General features: G+C 39.8%; 1 protein-coding gene across 1 annotated transcript in view; it reads right to left on the reverse strand.

Moving 5' to 3' along the window:
• LOC107723593 (nucleosome-remodeling factor subunit BPTF-like) overlaps positions 1 to 16,153 on the reverse strand; it is a 38,826-nt gene that overhangs the window by 9,439 nt on the left and 13,234 nt on the right. Inside the window, 21 exon segments of the mRNA XM_016532295.1 lie at positions 2 to 149; positions 1,034 to 1,169; positions 2,295 to 2,471; positions 3,038 to 3,210; positions 4,002 to 4,116; positions 4,205 to 4,341; positions 5,081 to 5,251; positions 5,546 to 5,786; positions 6,106 to 6,226; positions 6,540 to 6,690; positions 6,832 to 6,960; positions 7,039 to 7,163; positions 8,122 to 9,940; positions 10,082 to 10,369; positions 10,467 to 10,602; positions 10,712 to 10,841; positions 12,341 to 12,472; positions 12,570 to 12,901; positions 13,379 to 13,527; positions 13,625 to 13,810; positions 14,230 to 14,409. Coding sequence (XP_016387781.1) covers positions 2 to 149; positions 1,034 to 1,169; positions 2,295 to 2,471; positions 3,038 to 3,210; positions 4,002 to 4,116; positions 4,205 to 4,341; positions 5,081 to 5,251; positions 5,546 to 5,786; positions 6,106 to 6,226; positions 6,540 to 6,690; positions 6,832 to 6,960; positions 7,039 to 7,163; positions 8,122 to 9,940; positions 10,082 to 10,369; positions 10,467 to 10,602; positions 10,712 to 10,841; positions 12,341 to 12,472; positions 12,570 to 12,901; positions 13,379 to 13,527; positions 13,625 to 13,810; positions 14,230 to 14,409 — 5,176 coding nt within the window.

Genomic DNA, 16,153 nt, shown 5'->3' on the forward strand with positions numbered 1-16,153 from the left:
GGGTGGGTGGGGCTGTACTGATGGAATCGGTTGGGGAACGACTGCGCTTGGGACTGGGGTGGGTGCTTGCTGGGCTGGCTGTGATGGAGGGACAGATGATGTGGGAGGAAGTGAGGTCGGAAGTTGGGGCAGTGGAGCAAGACGAGCAGCTAAAGAGAGAAGAGAAAATGTATTGGAACAGCAATAATACACAGAAACAGGCAAAACATTTAAATTGGTAGGTCTAAACAACAGGGCTCAACAATAAGGACTGCATTAATGACACATGATGTTAAATATACATTTTGTGTGTATTTATCTGCTCAAGCGCAAGAAGAAATTAAAAGGTTATATCAAAACACCCATCGTAGTGAATATACTCAAAAAGTAGTTATGTCTTAGGTGAATGTAATCGGTTAAGAAAGAAAATGCATATGTATCAGTATATTAGATCTGTGTATTAGGTTTTAAAATGACAGCAGCATTTTATATATATATATATATATATATATTAGGGGTGTAACGGCGGTTCATTAAAATAAGAATCGATTAAAACGGAAAAATCTATATTTTACTCAGCCCTAGTGTTGTTCATATTTGGTTGTGTTTTAGTGGCCTCAGCTGTCACTGCTGAGAGGGAAAAAAACTAAAAAATTCATCTGCTTTATGTTGAACATGAAAAGTGTGGCTGTTCATCTATTCTCTTCTTACATAAATAAATGCATAAGCCTATATGCTCGTTCTGTAGTATGATTAAAAATGAAAACGTGAACGAAAAACTAGGTATTAGATGTCTTATTATCATTATGAAAATGACGGGTAATAATAGATTATGACAGAACTTTTATAGAATATATATATTATTATTTTTTATTTTCATTTACATTTATATAACACCACTAGTAGGTATCCAGGTAATCTGTGCATGAAGTTCAGATGGCATCAGTAAATTTAAATGGCTTTTTTGGAGATTTTTCAGGCTTAAGAAGTTACATTGCTGGCCAAGTTCCATATTGATGCTTGTGTGAATAAAGTGTCTAATAAACAGTCTGACCTGGCTGAATGGGTGCTGGAGTTGTGCTGGTGGCAGCAGCTGGTGCAGCTGTGGCTGGGATGCCTGATGAGGTTGTTGTGGAGGGGGCAGCGGGGGCAGACACTGGTGCAGGGGCCATGGGTGTGAACAGGAACCGCTGGACTTGGCCATTGGGCATGGCTGCCTGCATGAGCTGCTGACCGGGCCCCGGAATGACCGTCACCCCCTGAGGAATGACCTGCAGCTGGCCGGTGGTCTGACCTTGCCCCTGGATCACAACCGTCAAGCCCTGGTTCCCTCCCTGAAGAGTGAAAGAGTGAGTTTATTTCAATATTAACTTTAACCTGTGTGGCCTAAGCGACAAAACAAAGTCATTGGAATCGAGTACTGCGCGGATTATGTATTTGTGTAGGCCAAAACCAGAAAAAAAGTCCACACTTCTGGTTCCATTGTCCTAAAGTTAATGTTTTGTTCAAATTAATCTTTTGGTTAAATGCTTGCAAAAATCTCTGTGGTTAACACAAGCTCAAAATATTGTCATGTTTTATTCTACAACATAAAATGCATCAGCAATACCATATACAGCCAACATTTAGCTTTTTAATTCTGAAAACATCAAAAGATCGACTCTTGGGATTTAAGAATCTATAACGGTTCATTAAAATGAGAATCGATTAAAACGGAAAAATCTATATTTTACTCAGCCCTAGTGTTGTTCATATTTGGTTGTGTTTTAGTGGCCTCAGCTGTCACTGCTGAGAGGGAAAAAAACTAAAAAATTCATCTGCTTTATGTTGAACATGAAAAGTGTGGCTGTTCATCTATTCTCTTCTTACATAAATAAATGCATAAGCCTATATGCTCGTTCTGTAGTATGATTAAAAATGAAAACGTGAACGAAAAACTGGGTATTAGATGTCTTATTATCATTATGAAAATGACGGGTAATAATAGATTATGACAGAACTTTTATAGAATATATATATTATTATTTTTTATTTTCATTTACATTTATATAACACCACTAGTAGGTATCCAGGTAATCTGTGCATGAAGTTCAGATGGCATCAGTAAATTTAAATGGCTTTTTTGGAGATTTTTCAGGCTTAAGAAGTTACATTGCTGGCCAAGTTCCATATTGATGCTTGTGTGAATAAAGTGTCTAATAAACAGTCTGACCTGGCTGAATGGGTGCTGGAGTTGTGCTGGTGGCAGCAGCTGGTGCAGCTGTGGCTGGGATGCCTGATGAGGTTGTTGTGGAGGGGGCAGCGGGGGCAGACACTGGAGCAGGGGCCATGGGTGTGAACAGGAACCGCTGGACTTGGCCATTGGGCATGGCTGCCTGCATGAGCTGCTGACCGGGCCCCGGAATGACCGTCACCCCCTGAGGAATGACCTGCAGCTGGCCGGTGGTCTGACCTTGCCCCTGGATCACAACCGTCAAGCCCTGGTTCCCTCCCTGAAGAGTGAAAGAGTGAGTTTATTTCAATATTAACTTTAACCTGTGTGGCCTAAGCGACAAAACAAAGTCATTGGAATCGAGTACTGCGCGGATTATGTATTTGTGTAGGCCAAAACCAGAAAAAAAGTCCACACTTCTGGTTCCATTGTCCTAAAGTTAATGTTTTGTTCAAATTAATCTTTTGGTTAAATGCTTGCAAAAATCTCTGTGGTTAACACAAGCTCAAAATATTGTCATGTTTTATTCTACAACATAAAATGCATCAGCAATACCATATACAGCCAACATTTAGCTTTTTAATTCCGCCGACTGTATTTGGGCTTAAGAACTCATAAAAGTTGTTCATTAGTGAAGAATGATGAACAAAATGTGTAAGAATCATAAAAACCTTTGTCGGTCGCAGAGCTTATTTTCTGCAATAATCCAAAAGCCAATTGGTTTTTGTCAAGGGAATCAGAGTGATGCTAACTTTGATTGGCCTACAAAAATAGGTCAATACTGAAGCACTTTATAATGTGCACGGATGAATCGGGCACAATAAGAACATTAAAACTGGTACAAACCTGAGCCCCCTGAGTTAGCTGTGTGAGCTGGGCCAGAGTGAGTTTGACCTGACCCTGCTGTGGTCGGGGAGAAGAGGGTGTCTGTGGGGTCTGGGCTTGGTTTGGTGTGGAAAGGCGAGGAGTACCCACCACCTGAGCGCCTGAACTCGTTTGCACTGCCTGTTGTGCTTGACCTGTGTGATATAAATCCCATTTACACTCTAAAAATGTGGTATATTTATACATAGAATTGGCCATACTGTGCATATCACAACTGTAGCATTATGCAGTCAAATATGTTTGTATAATCAAATCAAGTCCCATTTATTATATAGCACTTTCGCAATACAGATTGCTTTAGTAACAAACAGGAAAATAACAGTGTAAATGTTGTAAAATGAATCAATTATGAAACAAACTCAATTTCAGCTGTCTTTATTCAGCTCAATTCAGTTCAATAACTACCAGTTGCAAAGTTGATCAATTATGAAAAAACTTAATTTTCAGCTATAAAGCAGCCCTACAGAAGACAATAGTGTCATTATTCAGTTGTATTTAGTTCAGTGTTGTTACAGTTCAGTTCAGTCAATGTTGCAAAGTTCATCAATTATGAAACAAGTTCAATTCAGCTATAAGCAGCTTTACGGTAGACAATAGTGTCATTATTAAGCTTCAGCTCAAGACAGTTCAATGCTGATTCAATTCAGTTCAATGATAATGTCGATGCTGCAAAGTTAGTGTCATTATGCAGCTCAAAACAATAAAAATGTTGTTCTTATCCAACAGTGGCTGCACAGATAAATCAATAATATTACAGACCTTTAATTTTATCTTTTAAATAATGACCACTAATTGAATGGGATTCTGTCATTTCCTGTCTCTATTATACTATTGAATAAACACACAAAAGTGTTTATTAAACGTAATTAATTAAATGTAAAAAATGAACCATTTCACTTCCAGGATGAAACCTGGTTGAGAATACCTTGCTGAACCATCAGGGGCGTGCGAATGATAGTCTTGCCCAGGGCGGTGGTCTGTTGCAGAGGAGAGCGTATCACAGTCATCCCTGGTCGGAGAGCGGTTCCAGTCGTAAGGACCTGGGCATAAACAATTACATAAAACATTATTGCAGGAACAAAAAATGTTGAGTTTGCCAGAGTGGATGATTTTACTGAGAGCTCATGCCTGCTGCGTGGAGGTGGTTGTGTTGGGTCTGATGTTGATGGTGGCCATACGCGGCTGGAATGCAGGGAAGGACTGTGCGGTGCCCGCTGTGCTTGATGGAATGATGCCCACCACCTTCTGCTGTACCTGCACCAAGCCTGCCGAGACGATGAGTAGATTTAGTTTTCTCCAAGAATACTGCATTACGTAGATACATAGCTGGTCAAACGTTTGGAGTCGGTAAGATTTTTTAAAATGCTTTCGAAACAAGTCTGTTAAGTTCACCAAGGCTGCATTTATTTGATCAAAAATACAGCAATACTGTGAAATATTATTACAATTTAAAACATGTTTTTCATTTTAATATATTGTAAAATTGAATTTATTCCTGTGGGGGCAAAAAAATCAGTCCGATATGCTGATTCACTGCTCATTTCTTCGCTGCTTAATATTTGTGTGGAAACTGAGATTTTCCGGGATTCTTTGATAGCATTAAAAAATTTAGCATTAAAAAAAGAGAAAGTAATCCTAATTCTTTTCCGTATTCAACAATGATAATCAACTGAATTAAATCCAAAATAGTAAAGCCGTAAAACAGACATAAAGCTTGTACCAAACTTTAGTGGACGTTCACAATGACAGCAATTAAACTGAATGTTTCCTTAAACCGCCACCTCTCATTGAAATTAAATGACTTTCGATTGCTGTGTTGCAGCAAACTGCTGCCAGTCTGAACACCCTTTTGGACTACTAACAGGCTGTATTAACTGACCCATGCTCACGAAAGTAAAAAATACGTCATTTAAGAATACTGAGCCGATATTTTGCCTCTCTGCGTGCAGGCAGGCCTAACTTAAAACAAAATCACATGCCAATGATGTTGGAGGCCTGCCGTACCTCCTTGAGTAGTTGGCACGTTCACTGTGACTATCTTGCTGTTGGCTGGTACAGGTAGTTTAGCAGCGATGACGCTGCCGGCCATCGACCCCGCTGCAGCAGCGATGTGGAACGTTTGCCCAGACGTGGTGGCGCTACTCGCCGCCACAGTCACAACCGAACTGGTAGAGACTGCAAGACACAGGTCTGATCACCACCCTAACACATACATCTCAATCAGGAAATACATCAGCGGTTGAATCCAAGTACGCCACGGGCAACGAAATGATGTCAAGCACTAAAAACACCACCACAAATACGCTTACCAAGAAAAAACAACATAACTGGACGGCAAAAAAATCCAGCTAATTTCCAACCAAATATACCGACGTGCAAAAAAACTAAACAAAAAACAACAACAACCTCTAAAATAAAAGCCATCAAGCAACATTAACCATGCCTACTCATAACATTGTAAAGACTAACCTGAGTTGCCTTGTTGGCCCTGCTTGACCCAGGAAGCAAAGGACTGCTGGAAGTTCTTGTTTTGCTGGAATGTCACTGGAGAGCCCAACTTGGTGGTCATTATAACTTTTGGCGCTGAAGTTACCTGACCGCTAATAGAGCCCACCACCACCGTTTGAGTAGTGGTCCCAGGGGTTGTAGGGGTGCTGGTCAAGGTGGATGTGTTGTTGGTACTGCTAGGTTTCTGCTGTTCCAGCCGTTTCTGCAATATAGTCATTGAACAGTTCAACTTCACAATATAAACAAAGATACAAGGCAATAAGATAAAGCACCAGATAAAGTCAGCTATGGGTGAGTAATTTGATTAAAATCAAGATTATTAAATTATATGAATTTACCCAACCAAACTAAGAGTGAAAAAATCAAAAGCAAAAAAGTAGTGGTAGATGTAGCAAAAATAAAATCAATGAATAAATAACTAAATCATAAGGCCCATTGGGAAGAACACCCATTTCATTCAATATTGTGCCCCAGGTTAATAAAAAGGGGCGCCCCAGGTGGGCACATGTCTACTTTCCCACCTGTTGGGCTGCCAATCTCTGCTGCTTTAGCTGAGCTTCCAATTGGGCCTTGACCTCCTCTGCTTTCTTCTGCACACTAACCTTAGTTGGGTCAGCTGCTTGCACCTTTTCCCTCTCAACCCTGTGAAGTCAGAAGGTTTAAAAATCTTTAAAAGAATACGAATGAACAAATAAAATATCATAAATTGAGACACACTGACCATTGAGAAACATACAAACTGGAAAAAGAGTAAATGAGCACAGGAAATAATATCCTAAATGAATATCATTAAAATATATAAGCTAATATATGCAAACATCCATGTCTCATCTACAACCCTCCTTCGTCCAAGATCTTTCACTCTAGAGAAAGCTTTGATGGAGCGTTTGACAAAAGGAATCAGTAAGTTTGGTTTTAGGGTTTGTAAATTCACAGAAAAAGAGGGAATTCCCACCTTTCGGTAAAGGCTCGAATCTCCCAGAGTTCCAGGTCTTCCTCGGCCACCCAGGTTTCGATCACAACAGGCCCAGTCTGCTTAGCTGGTTCTGGCTTCTTTGGCCTCAGAGCACTTGAACGAAGGCCTTTCCTTTGAGGAGTGGGAGTTTCTGCTCAAAGGAATGATGGACAGATCAAATATCAGCAGTGTTTCTGGTCAATCAAAGCTTGCATGATAGAAAACTTTCCTTGTCTTAAAAACAAAGCACTAATCGGTTGCCTGGCATAAGGACTCTTTGAGTCACCATTACCTTTGGGAGTCTCAGGCACCCCAAGGGGACAAATGATCTTCCTGATGCAATACTCAGAACGAATGCCATAAGGACCAACATCCCTCCGCTTGATGATCTCAGTGGTGGTGATATCAGTGTCAGATGTCTCTGTTAAGTTACACAAAAAAGGTTGAGTGCTGAACACCAAACGACAAAGCGGCATGTGACAAGCAGTTAAGCACTAACCTGTTCGTGTTGTTCCTCCTGTGGGTGAGGGTTTCACAGACATATCTTCCCATCTGAGGCAGGCCCAAAGTAGCCGTAGCATTAGGCTCACTCCAGCCAAAGATCTCACCGTCTGGAGACGATACCTGTATGACAGAACCTCCAGCTCATTAGCATTACAAAAAAGGTTTAAAAGAACTTAGCATTCAAATCTCATAGGCCAATTTGGTCTTTTGGTGACCATTACTGGTCTTAAAAAAAAGGCAGCTAGCATCAATATCCCTATTTTTTCTGAACACCAAAGTAACACTGAGAAAAGACAATACCAGTAATTGGGACCAAGAACATAATAATACAGGAAAGAGCTACAAAGATCCTTAAGGAAACTAGCATATGTTAAACTAGATTACTACATTCTCTGAACAAAAAGTTAGTGGTTCTTCAAGCTGAATCTGCCACCAAAAGTGCTAGGGGGTTGCCAAGGTTTTCTATATCGTTTTTAACGCATTGCTACATCGATGCTTGGATGTTCTCGATGGTTGCTCGGGCATTGGTAGCCGGCTGCTCACTGGTCCAAGTCAAAAGAGCCACCCTCTATGATATTCCGGTTTTAAGGTATGAGTCAGGACATGTCTACAATCTTCATCCGTTTTATCATACACCAGACAAAATTGTAAGTCTGACTGCATAGAAAGTGATGGCACACCTTTGTTTAACAAGACACAAAGTTTTGAAGTAATGTTTTTGCATGTAGAACAAACAGTTAATAATTAAATTTAGGGGCTTGTTCAAATTCCTAACCTAGCAGTGTCCAATCCTGCTCCTAGAAGGCCAATTTCCTGCAGAGTTTAGCTCCAACACCACCTGCCTAAAAGTTTCTAGTGACCTTAAAGACCTTGATTAGTTGGTTCAGGTGTGTTTGATTAGGACTAGAGCTAAATTTTGCTGAAAGGTGGTCATCCTGGAGCAGTAATGGATATTCCAATACTCTAACCCCAATTATAAGCCATAATAACAGTGATGCTTGCTTTAGCAATTAATTCAGGTTTTCAGAAAAACAACGTGATGACAAAGATCAGGGGAAAAAAAAGAGAAAATATAGACCTCCATGTGATCCCAAATGTTGGTCGTGGGGATGGGTAGGGCCAGATGCCTAAAGCTGGCTTGGCGTTATAATTAAAGATAGGAACTTCACGGATGCCACCGCGCCTTGCAAGTTTCTTCAGCTCGTCATTGGGAAGCACGAAGATACTCTTCTTGCTACTCTTGGTCACAAACTTGCGGTACGAGGGCAAGGCCGTTCCGGACCTTGTTTTCTTGATACGAGAGAACTTTAACAGTCGTACCCTGTCCCTAGTGGAATATTCGTGACTTACTGTCATAGATTTTACATTGGAACCACTAGGACTAGACATGGTATCAGTCAGTGTTTTCGTGACCGTGGTCTTGCACTCTTTTGTTAGAGTAGCTTCCTGGGATGAGTTCATAACCTTGGTAACAGTAGTGGTAGATGTAGTGGAGAGTGTCGAAACCGAGCTGGTAGACTCCACATTAGAATCTGTTGGTACAGATGTACTGATCCGGTTATTGGAAGCAAGACTGTCACGTGAGGTCAACACCATACGAGACTCTGTGGATACTGTGGTTGTAGTTGTGGTGACTTGAGTAATGACAGTCGTAGTCTCACTAACACTGCTGCTGTTTTCAGTGAGGTCACTGCTTAAGCTGGACTCTTCAGCTGAAGGGATGGGGGAAGGAACAGGAGGCTTTGCCTCCTCAACTTGCATCGGCTCCACCTTTGAGCTATGACTAGGCACCTCGGATCTTGCATTTGGCTCGGAAGCTACAGAAGACGGTTCGGGTACAGAGAAACTAACCGAGGAGTCTACAGGTCCTTCGATGTTGTTTTCCAACTTGGCCACTTTCTGAGGTGGTGGATAATCTGGGTCAAGTTTGGTAACTCCTTTCTCCTCATCCGAACTCACCTGAGGAAGCGTGCTATTAGTCCATTCTTTAAGACACTCTTGAATGGCGTCACCATTCATTAGTGACTTCACTGGTTCCTTTGGTGATATTGCTTTAATCTCCTCCCCAGCCGTATTGGTTAGCTCCTTTGTGTTAACATTATCAGTCAAATTCTTACATTCCGTGTCAACAAGACCATCCTTCCCATTTACTTGCACAGGCACTGTTCTCTTTACATCTAGGTCATTCTCATTGTTTTCAATGATGTCCTTTCTCTCAGAGTCTTCAGGCGGACATGTAGTTTCTGTAATGGTTTTATCAGGTTTAGCGTTCAAGCTTTGATCCAGACTTTGAGAGTTTCCATTAAGCTCAGACATTGCCACCCTACTGGTGGTCTTAGGTTCTGGCTCTGGCAACTTCTGCTGATGTTCTTTAGGGGCTAAGTCACACGAGTCATTTAATCTGACGTCCAGGATGTTCTTCTGTCCTGAAATGCTTGTCTTCACCTGTTCATCCTCTTGATTAAAATCAAGCTTTTTGACCACATTGTCTTTTTCTTGGATTGCTAGACATGCTACCCCCTCTGTCTGTCTAGACTTTGGAGTTTCAGAGATAGTTCCTTCAATCTTGACCTTTTGGTCTTCAGCAGCAAAGGTTGTCTCCTTGTTTTCCATTATCTTTTCAGTCAAGGGTTTAGAATTGGTGGCCTGCTTGAGTTTCTCATGCCTCTGCTTCTCTTCTATGGTGAACTGTTTGACCCGTCTCTCCAAAAGGCCATCAAGTTTTGATGCCTTCCTTTTCTTGTATGCCGTGCGTAGCAAGAAGCCTTCACTGACATTCACAACATCATGCCAGAAGGATTGCTGGGGTTGATTCAGAGCACTATCCTTTATTACCTCACTATCTGAAGGCTCTCCTTTCAAAGGAGAGTCATCGGATGAGGCATTTGTGATGTTAGCTGCAATTATGAAAAACAGAGACACATTAGCAACTATGTTCCACAAGGGAACCATTTTTACAATACATGCTATATCATTTCTGATATACTTCTGTCCTTGGTACAGGAAAAAGCACAGAGAATATTAAACTTTGTAAATACCTGCTTCATCATTTACAGAGTTAGGTGAGCTGGTGTCCATTTCTTCCACAGATTCATTTTTCTCAGCACACTTTTTTTCAGCCGTTTCATTCTCTTTTTCTTCATTTTGTTCTTCATCTTTTAACATGGGATCTTTCTCCACAGGTAGCTTTTCTTCAGAAGAATCCAGTGACGTGTCCTGGACGTTATCCTTTTCAGGCACATTTTGAAATGAAATTTCATCTGTTTTAACCAAAGTTTTTGGTATTTCTGGGAGAACTGCCTGATTGCCCATTCCCGTTTTAGCTGCTAAAAAAGAATTTGTATGAGAGAAATTCTGCCAATGGAAGATTTTTCTGTCTCCCAGATTACATTTTGTAGTATTATATATGAGCAAACAACATACCCTCAAGTGCTTTCCGGTAATTGACATTGGTGTTTCCAGGTAGCTTTGGGACAAAGCGATGGACGTGCGTCTTACTCACCCAGCTCCAGCCTCCATACCCAGTTACTCTGTACTCCTCACCCTTTTGCTTCCACACCTACAGAAGATGTTTAGACAGTTACTGAATGCCTACAGCTTGATGGCTGAAGCTGATGTGATTTTCTAAAATGTTCAAATGAAACACTCTGCCAAGTGTTCAGACGTACCTGGTGTTTGATGGGGAAAGTGTACTTCACCCATGTGGCCTGCTGCATAGTCTCTTCATCTTCTAGTTTTTTCTCTCTCTTTTTCACCTTCTCTTTCTCTTCCCGCTCCACAGAGGTCATGCGATGAAGCCTTCGGAAAGATGAAGAACAAAAAAAGAAAGCTCACCACAACTGGGACATAAAGGTGACTCACTGTACATTTTCATAAAGCCCCCAGCATTAAATTTGTTCAAGTACACAAATGCTTTCATGTTTAGAAGCAACAATGTGCTGAAAAATATTACTGGATTAATGTATTATTATCCATACATGCAAATAAGCATTTAATTTCCCTTACAATAAACTGCACATGATAATTACGTAGCCTTAACAAAGCCAATATACTGCTATTGTAAAAATGTGGCTGTCCTTTTTTTTTTTTTACAAAATCCCTAAGCTCTTTCTGACTTTAAATCCTTCTAAAGCTTTCAAGCTACATCCACCAAACACAGCCCAGACATGACTTGGGTTGTTATGATTTTCTTACTGAACTGACATTTTTCCTTAGCAGAATATCAAACAAGGCCAAGATCCCACAGACTTCTAGTGAAATCCTGTGACTATAACGACTCTTAAAACTTGCAATCCACTAGACTCGGCACAATGCTTTGATTTATTCAGCTTTAGCTGCAGATCTCAAAAATCCCACAGACATAAAGCTCAGATGATTTCAAACTCAGTACAAATTTAATCACATACACACTTTAATCTACTCATCTATGTATCTATCTGGTTTGTATGACCTTCAAATATAACTTACGATTTTTTATATTTATACTAACCATTTTATATAGACTTTAATGGCTGCTTTTATAGAAAACTGCACATGATAATTACGTAGGCTTAACAAAGCCAATATACTGCTATTGTAAAAATGTGGCTGTCCTTTTTTTTTTTTTATAAAATCCCTAAGCTCTTTCTGACTGTAAATCCTTCTAAAGCTTTCAAGCTACATCCACCAAACACAGCCCAGACATGACTTGGGTTGTTATGATTTTCTTACTGAACTGACATTTTTCCTTAGCAGAATATCAAACAAGGCCAAGATCCCACAGACTTCTAGTGAAATCCTGTGACTATAACGACTCTTAAAACTTGCAATCCACTAGACTCGGCACAATGCTTTGATTTATTCAGCTTTAGCTGCAGATCTCAAAAATCCCACAGACATAAAGCTCAGATGATTTCAAACTCAGTACAAATTTAATCACATACACACTTTAATCTACTCATCTATGTATCTATCTGGTTTGTATGACCTTCAAATATAACTTACGATTTTTTATATTTATACTAACCATTTTATATAGACTTTAATGGCTGCTTTTATAGAAAGACTTGTAAAACAGCTATAGCATCAGATGCCATCAATTTTCTGAACTGCTGATTGCTAGCTATATTTTTTATATTTTCTATCCAATCAAGCTCTAACAGGCAACAGATCATGGGAGCTTCACTATCTGTACTCATACTGGTAGTCACCATATTGCATTTGCATACATTTAAACTCCACTCATCTTTGTTGCATCGCTTTTTTTCCGAAGCATCAAAAGATTGCGGACGGCTGTTTTAATATTTATTTAAACTGACCTTGTGTGACCCAGAGAATCCTTCCACATAGGGAGCATGACCACTGGTTTGATTGCACACTCCAGAATGGCCAAAGCTAAAGCAAACTCTCTCGCCTTGCTGCACATCTGGACAGCCTTTATCCAGTTTGACCTACAGCAACGGAAAAGGTTACAGGATGACATGGTTAAATACAGAAACCATTATACATTTAAAATAAAAGTCCTACTGGCACTTGTAAGGCTTTTACCTATGTGACGCCCAGTTGGGATGCAAGAACGGAGCAGGGATATTGTTCTCCAGCTGGATGATGGTTAATCTCAGTGTGGACACAGTCAGGGCTTTGGAGCCATACAGCGATCCGTTCCACTTGAACTCACCAGCAGGGGTCATGCAGAACTTGTGGGAGAGGTGTCTGCGTTTGTCGTGATCCTCACGGTGTTGGTGCTTGTTCAGTGCAAGTGTGTTAGTGCTGTACTGATTGTGGTAGACGCGAAATTTACCCTCTTGGCCCAGTTTGAAAAAGCCACTGCTCTTGTTTGAATCTCTCTTAAAGGAGCCGAAGGATGACAGTGGAGGAGTCTGAAATAAAATTCACAGGATTTACAGAAATACACGCATAATTCTACAGTGTAACATATTTCAAAGCAACTTTGTAACTTTTTTTTGCTGAAGACCTCTGGTATCATTTTGCTTAATATGAGCAACAGGAACATTGATTTGTGCCTTAGCAAACACCGCTAATGACCAAAAAGACAAAGTCCCACCTCTTTAAGTGCTCTGCTACCATCTTGAGAGCTGCCATCTTTGTCCTGCATGACCTTGCGTTGGCTTAGCTTGCTATCAGGATTTCGGAAAAGGAGCCGATGACAGTGGAGGAGTCTGAAATAAAATTCACAGGATTTACAGAAATACACGCATAATTCTACAGTGTAACATATTTCAAAGCAACTTTTTTTTGCTGAAGACCTCTGGTATAATTTTGCTTAATATGAGCAACAGGAACATTGATTTGTGCCTTAGCAAACACCGCTAATGACCAAAAAGACAAAGTCCCACCTCTTTAAGTGCTCTGCTACCATCTTGAGAGCTGCCATCTTTGTCCTGCATGACCTTGCGCTGGCTTAGCTTGCTATCAGGGTTTCGGAGTCGTGTAATCATGCGCGACGATCCTGTTTTTCCACTATCTCCATTAGCTTTACCCTCGCCTAAAGATTAAAAATTTAACATAAATAAGTGTAAAAATCTAAATATGAATAAACGTAAAGAATTATGTTATGGGTGTGTATGTGGGTGCATAGACACCTGTATCGTCTTGGCTGTTGAGAGAAGACTGTGAGGACCGGTCCACCAGGTCAGGCTCTTCTGGACCTCGCAGACATTCAGAAATGGAGAAATGACTGCTGCAGCTGTTCTCATCCGCTGTTTGTGCAGGTTCATTCTCTAGTACAGAATCTCCTTCTCCGTCACCAGCAGACTCTGAGCTCTTAACTTAAGGACAAACAGTGAGAGAAGATATATTACATACATTAGTAATGTGTGACACTTTGGCCATGTTGAGTGTAGAAGACTCCCACAATACGCATACTATTTTTGCATACTTTGAAACCAAAAAAATGATATGCAGTACACCAGCATTACACTCCAACCTCAGCCAAAATAATATTGTAGCAAAGTATTAACGCTGCAGTAACATGATATACCAAAGACAATGGCAAAGATCCAGTGCTGCTCTATAGACGGCACTATTAAACAAAGGTTTCTGGTCTCTTGTGCCAAAAGGGTCTTTGTTTCAGTACAAGAAAACAGAAGATCTCTTCTTAGCTTGAAAATTAACTGCAGCTAACTAATTAGGATTGTCTTAATGTAACAGCGTGTGACTTTAACATTGAAAAAAGCGGTCGCTGTACCTGCCAACTCTTTCACCCCTTCAGTCCATTCCCCTCTCTCCTCACCACTGGAAGACGATGTCACGGCATTTCCCGTGGGATTCTGGGAGTCAGATTTAGTCGGTATGACCGAGCTGGATGCAGCGAGCTCAGGAACATTAGTGCTGCCCACCTCACCAGTTGGGACAGCTGAGACTGAGGCTGAAATATGAATGGACAAATGTCTGCGTTCAGTGTTTTAACACTAACAGATGAGAGATGCAATGATTTGGTTGTAGTTTCAAATGCAAATGATGAGGGTTGTAGCTGCGTTTGAGAGGAGCCAAGATTACCACACACTACAAGTATTCAAATAATGTTGAAGAAAAACTTTCTGTAGCAAAGCAAGCACACATACAAGATGTCTGTGAAAGAGCGCACGGTCTGGAAAGCATTGCACTGATTTTTAAGTATCACATTTGCATATAAACAGCTGAAATGCTCTTAAAAAGAGTGGATTCAGATACATTTTGAATTGACTGGCTTGTCCAGTCAATTTCGATTAGTTGGTAATAGATATACTACCACTCAAAGGTTTGAGGTCGGTAAGACTTTTAATGTTTTTGAAAGATGTCTATTACGTGTTTACTAAGGATGCATTTATTTGATCAAAAATACACTAAAAATAGTAATATTGTGAAATATTATTACAATTTAAAGGGGTCATATGATGCAATTTCGATTTTTCCTTTCTCTTTTGAGTGTTACAAGCGCTTGGTGCATAAAGAAGATCTGTAAAGTTGCAAAGACTAAAGTCTCAAATCCAAAGAGATATTCTTTATAAAAGTTAAGAGTCAACCACGCCTACCTAAAATGGCTCGTTCTAACACACCCCCAACATACCTACGTCACGATGTGGGAAGATTTGCATAACACCGCCCAAATGTTCACGCAAAGAAAGAAAGCATAACTTTTATTCTCGCTGTAGTATTGATACAAATAAAAGTAATGCTTGTTACATACTATTGACCCAGTACTGACACATATTATTTATTAGGTGGTTGGCTTTGTTTATTAATTTTTGTTTCTTTGTTTGTTTGTAATCAAAGATAAAGTACACGTTATATTTGTGTGTCGAATTCTTTTTAGCAACGTCAAATGACCCCTTTAAAATAACATTTTCTAATCAAATATATTGTAAAATGTAATTTATTGCTGTGATGCAAAGCTGAATTTTCAGCATCATTACTCCAGTCTTCAGTGTCACATGATCCTTCAGAAATCATTCTAATATGAGAATTTGGTGCTCAAGAAATATTTCTTATTAATAGCAAACAGTTGAAAACAGATGTACTGCTTAATATTTATTTTTTTATTTTTTTATTCTTTTTTGTGGAAACAATTAAACATTTTTCAGGATTCTTGAATAGAAATACTGAATAGAAAATTCAAAAGAACAGAATCTTCAGTAATATTGTAAATGCGGTTTTCACTTTTGATCACGCACCCTTGCTGACTAAAAGTAGTAATTTCTTCATTTAAAAAAATCATACTGAACCCAAACTTATGAATGGGTGAAGTATTTTCAAAATTTGCCTCAGACCGATTCGCTAATGAATGACTAACTTGAACAATTCATTAAAATATCTGACTCAAAAGAACAATTCACTCACAAAAATGACATCACTATGGCTCGCCAGCAAATTAAAAAAAGCTCTACACAAGGGTCATATGGTAATAGGGCTGGGTGATATAGCTAAAAAATGTATAAATGATATAATGTTTCACATCGTTCTGTATCGATAATTATTGACATTTTTTATAACCTTTTTAAAGGGGTCATATGATGCGATTTCAATTTTTCCTTTCTCTTTGGAAGTGTTACAAGCTCTTGGTGCATAAAGAAGATCTGTAAATTTGCAAAGACTAAAGTCTCAAATCCAAAGAGATATTCTTTATAAAAGTT

This window comes from Sinocyclocheilus rhinocerous, unplaced genomic scaffold (assembly GCF_001515625.1).
Source record: "Sinocyclocheilus rhinocerous isolate Xijiao unplaced genomic scaffold, SAMN03320098_v1.1 scaffold154, whole genome shotgun sequence".
Lineage (NCBI taxonomy): Eukaryota > Metazoa > Chordata > Actinopteri > Cypriniformes > Cyprinidae > Sinocyclocheilus > Sinocyclocheilus rhinocerous.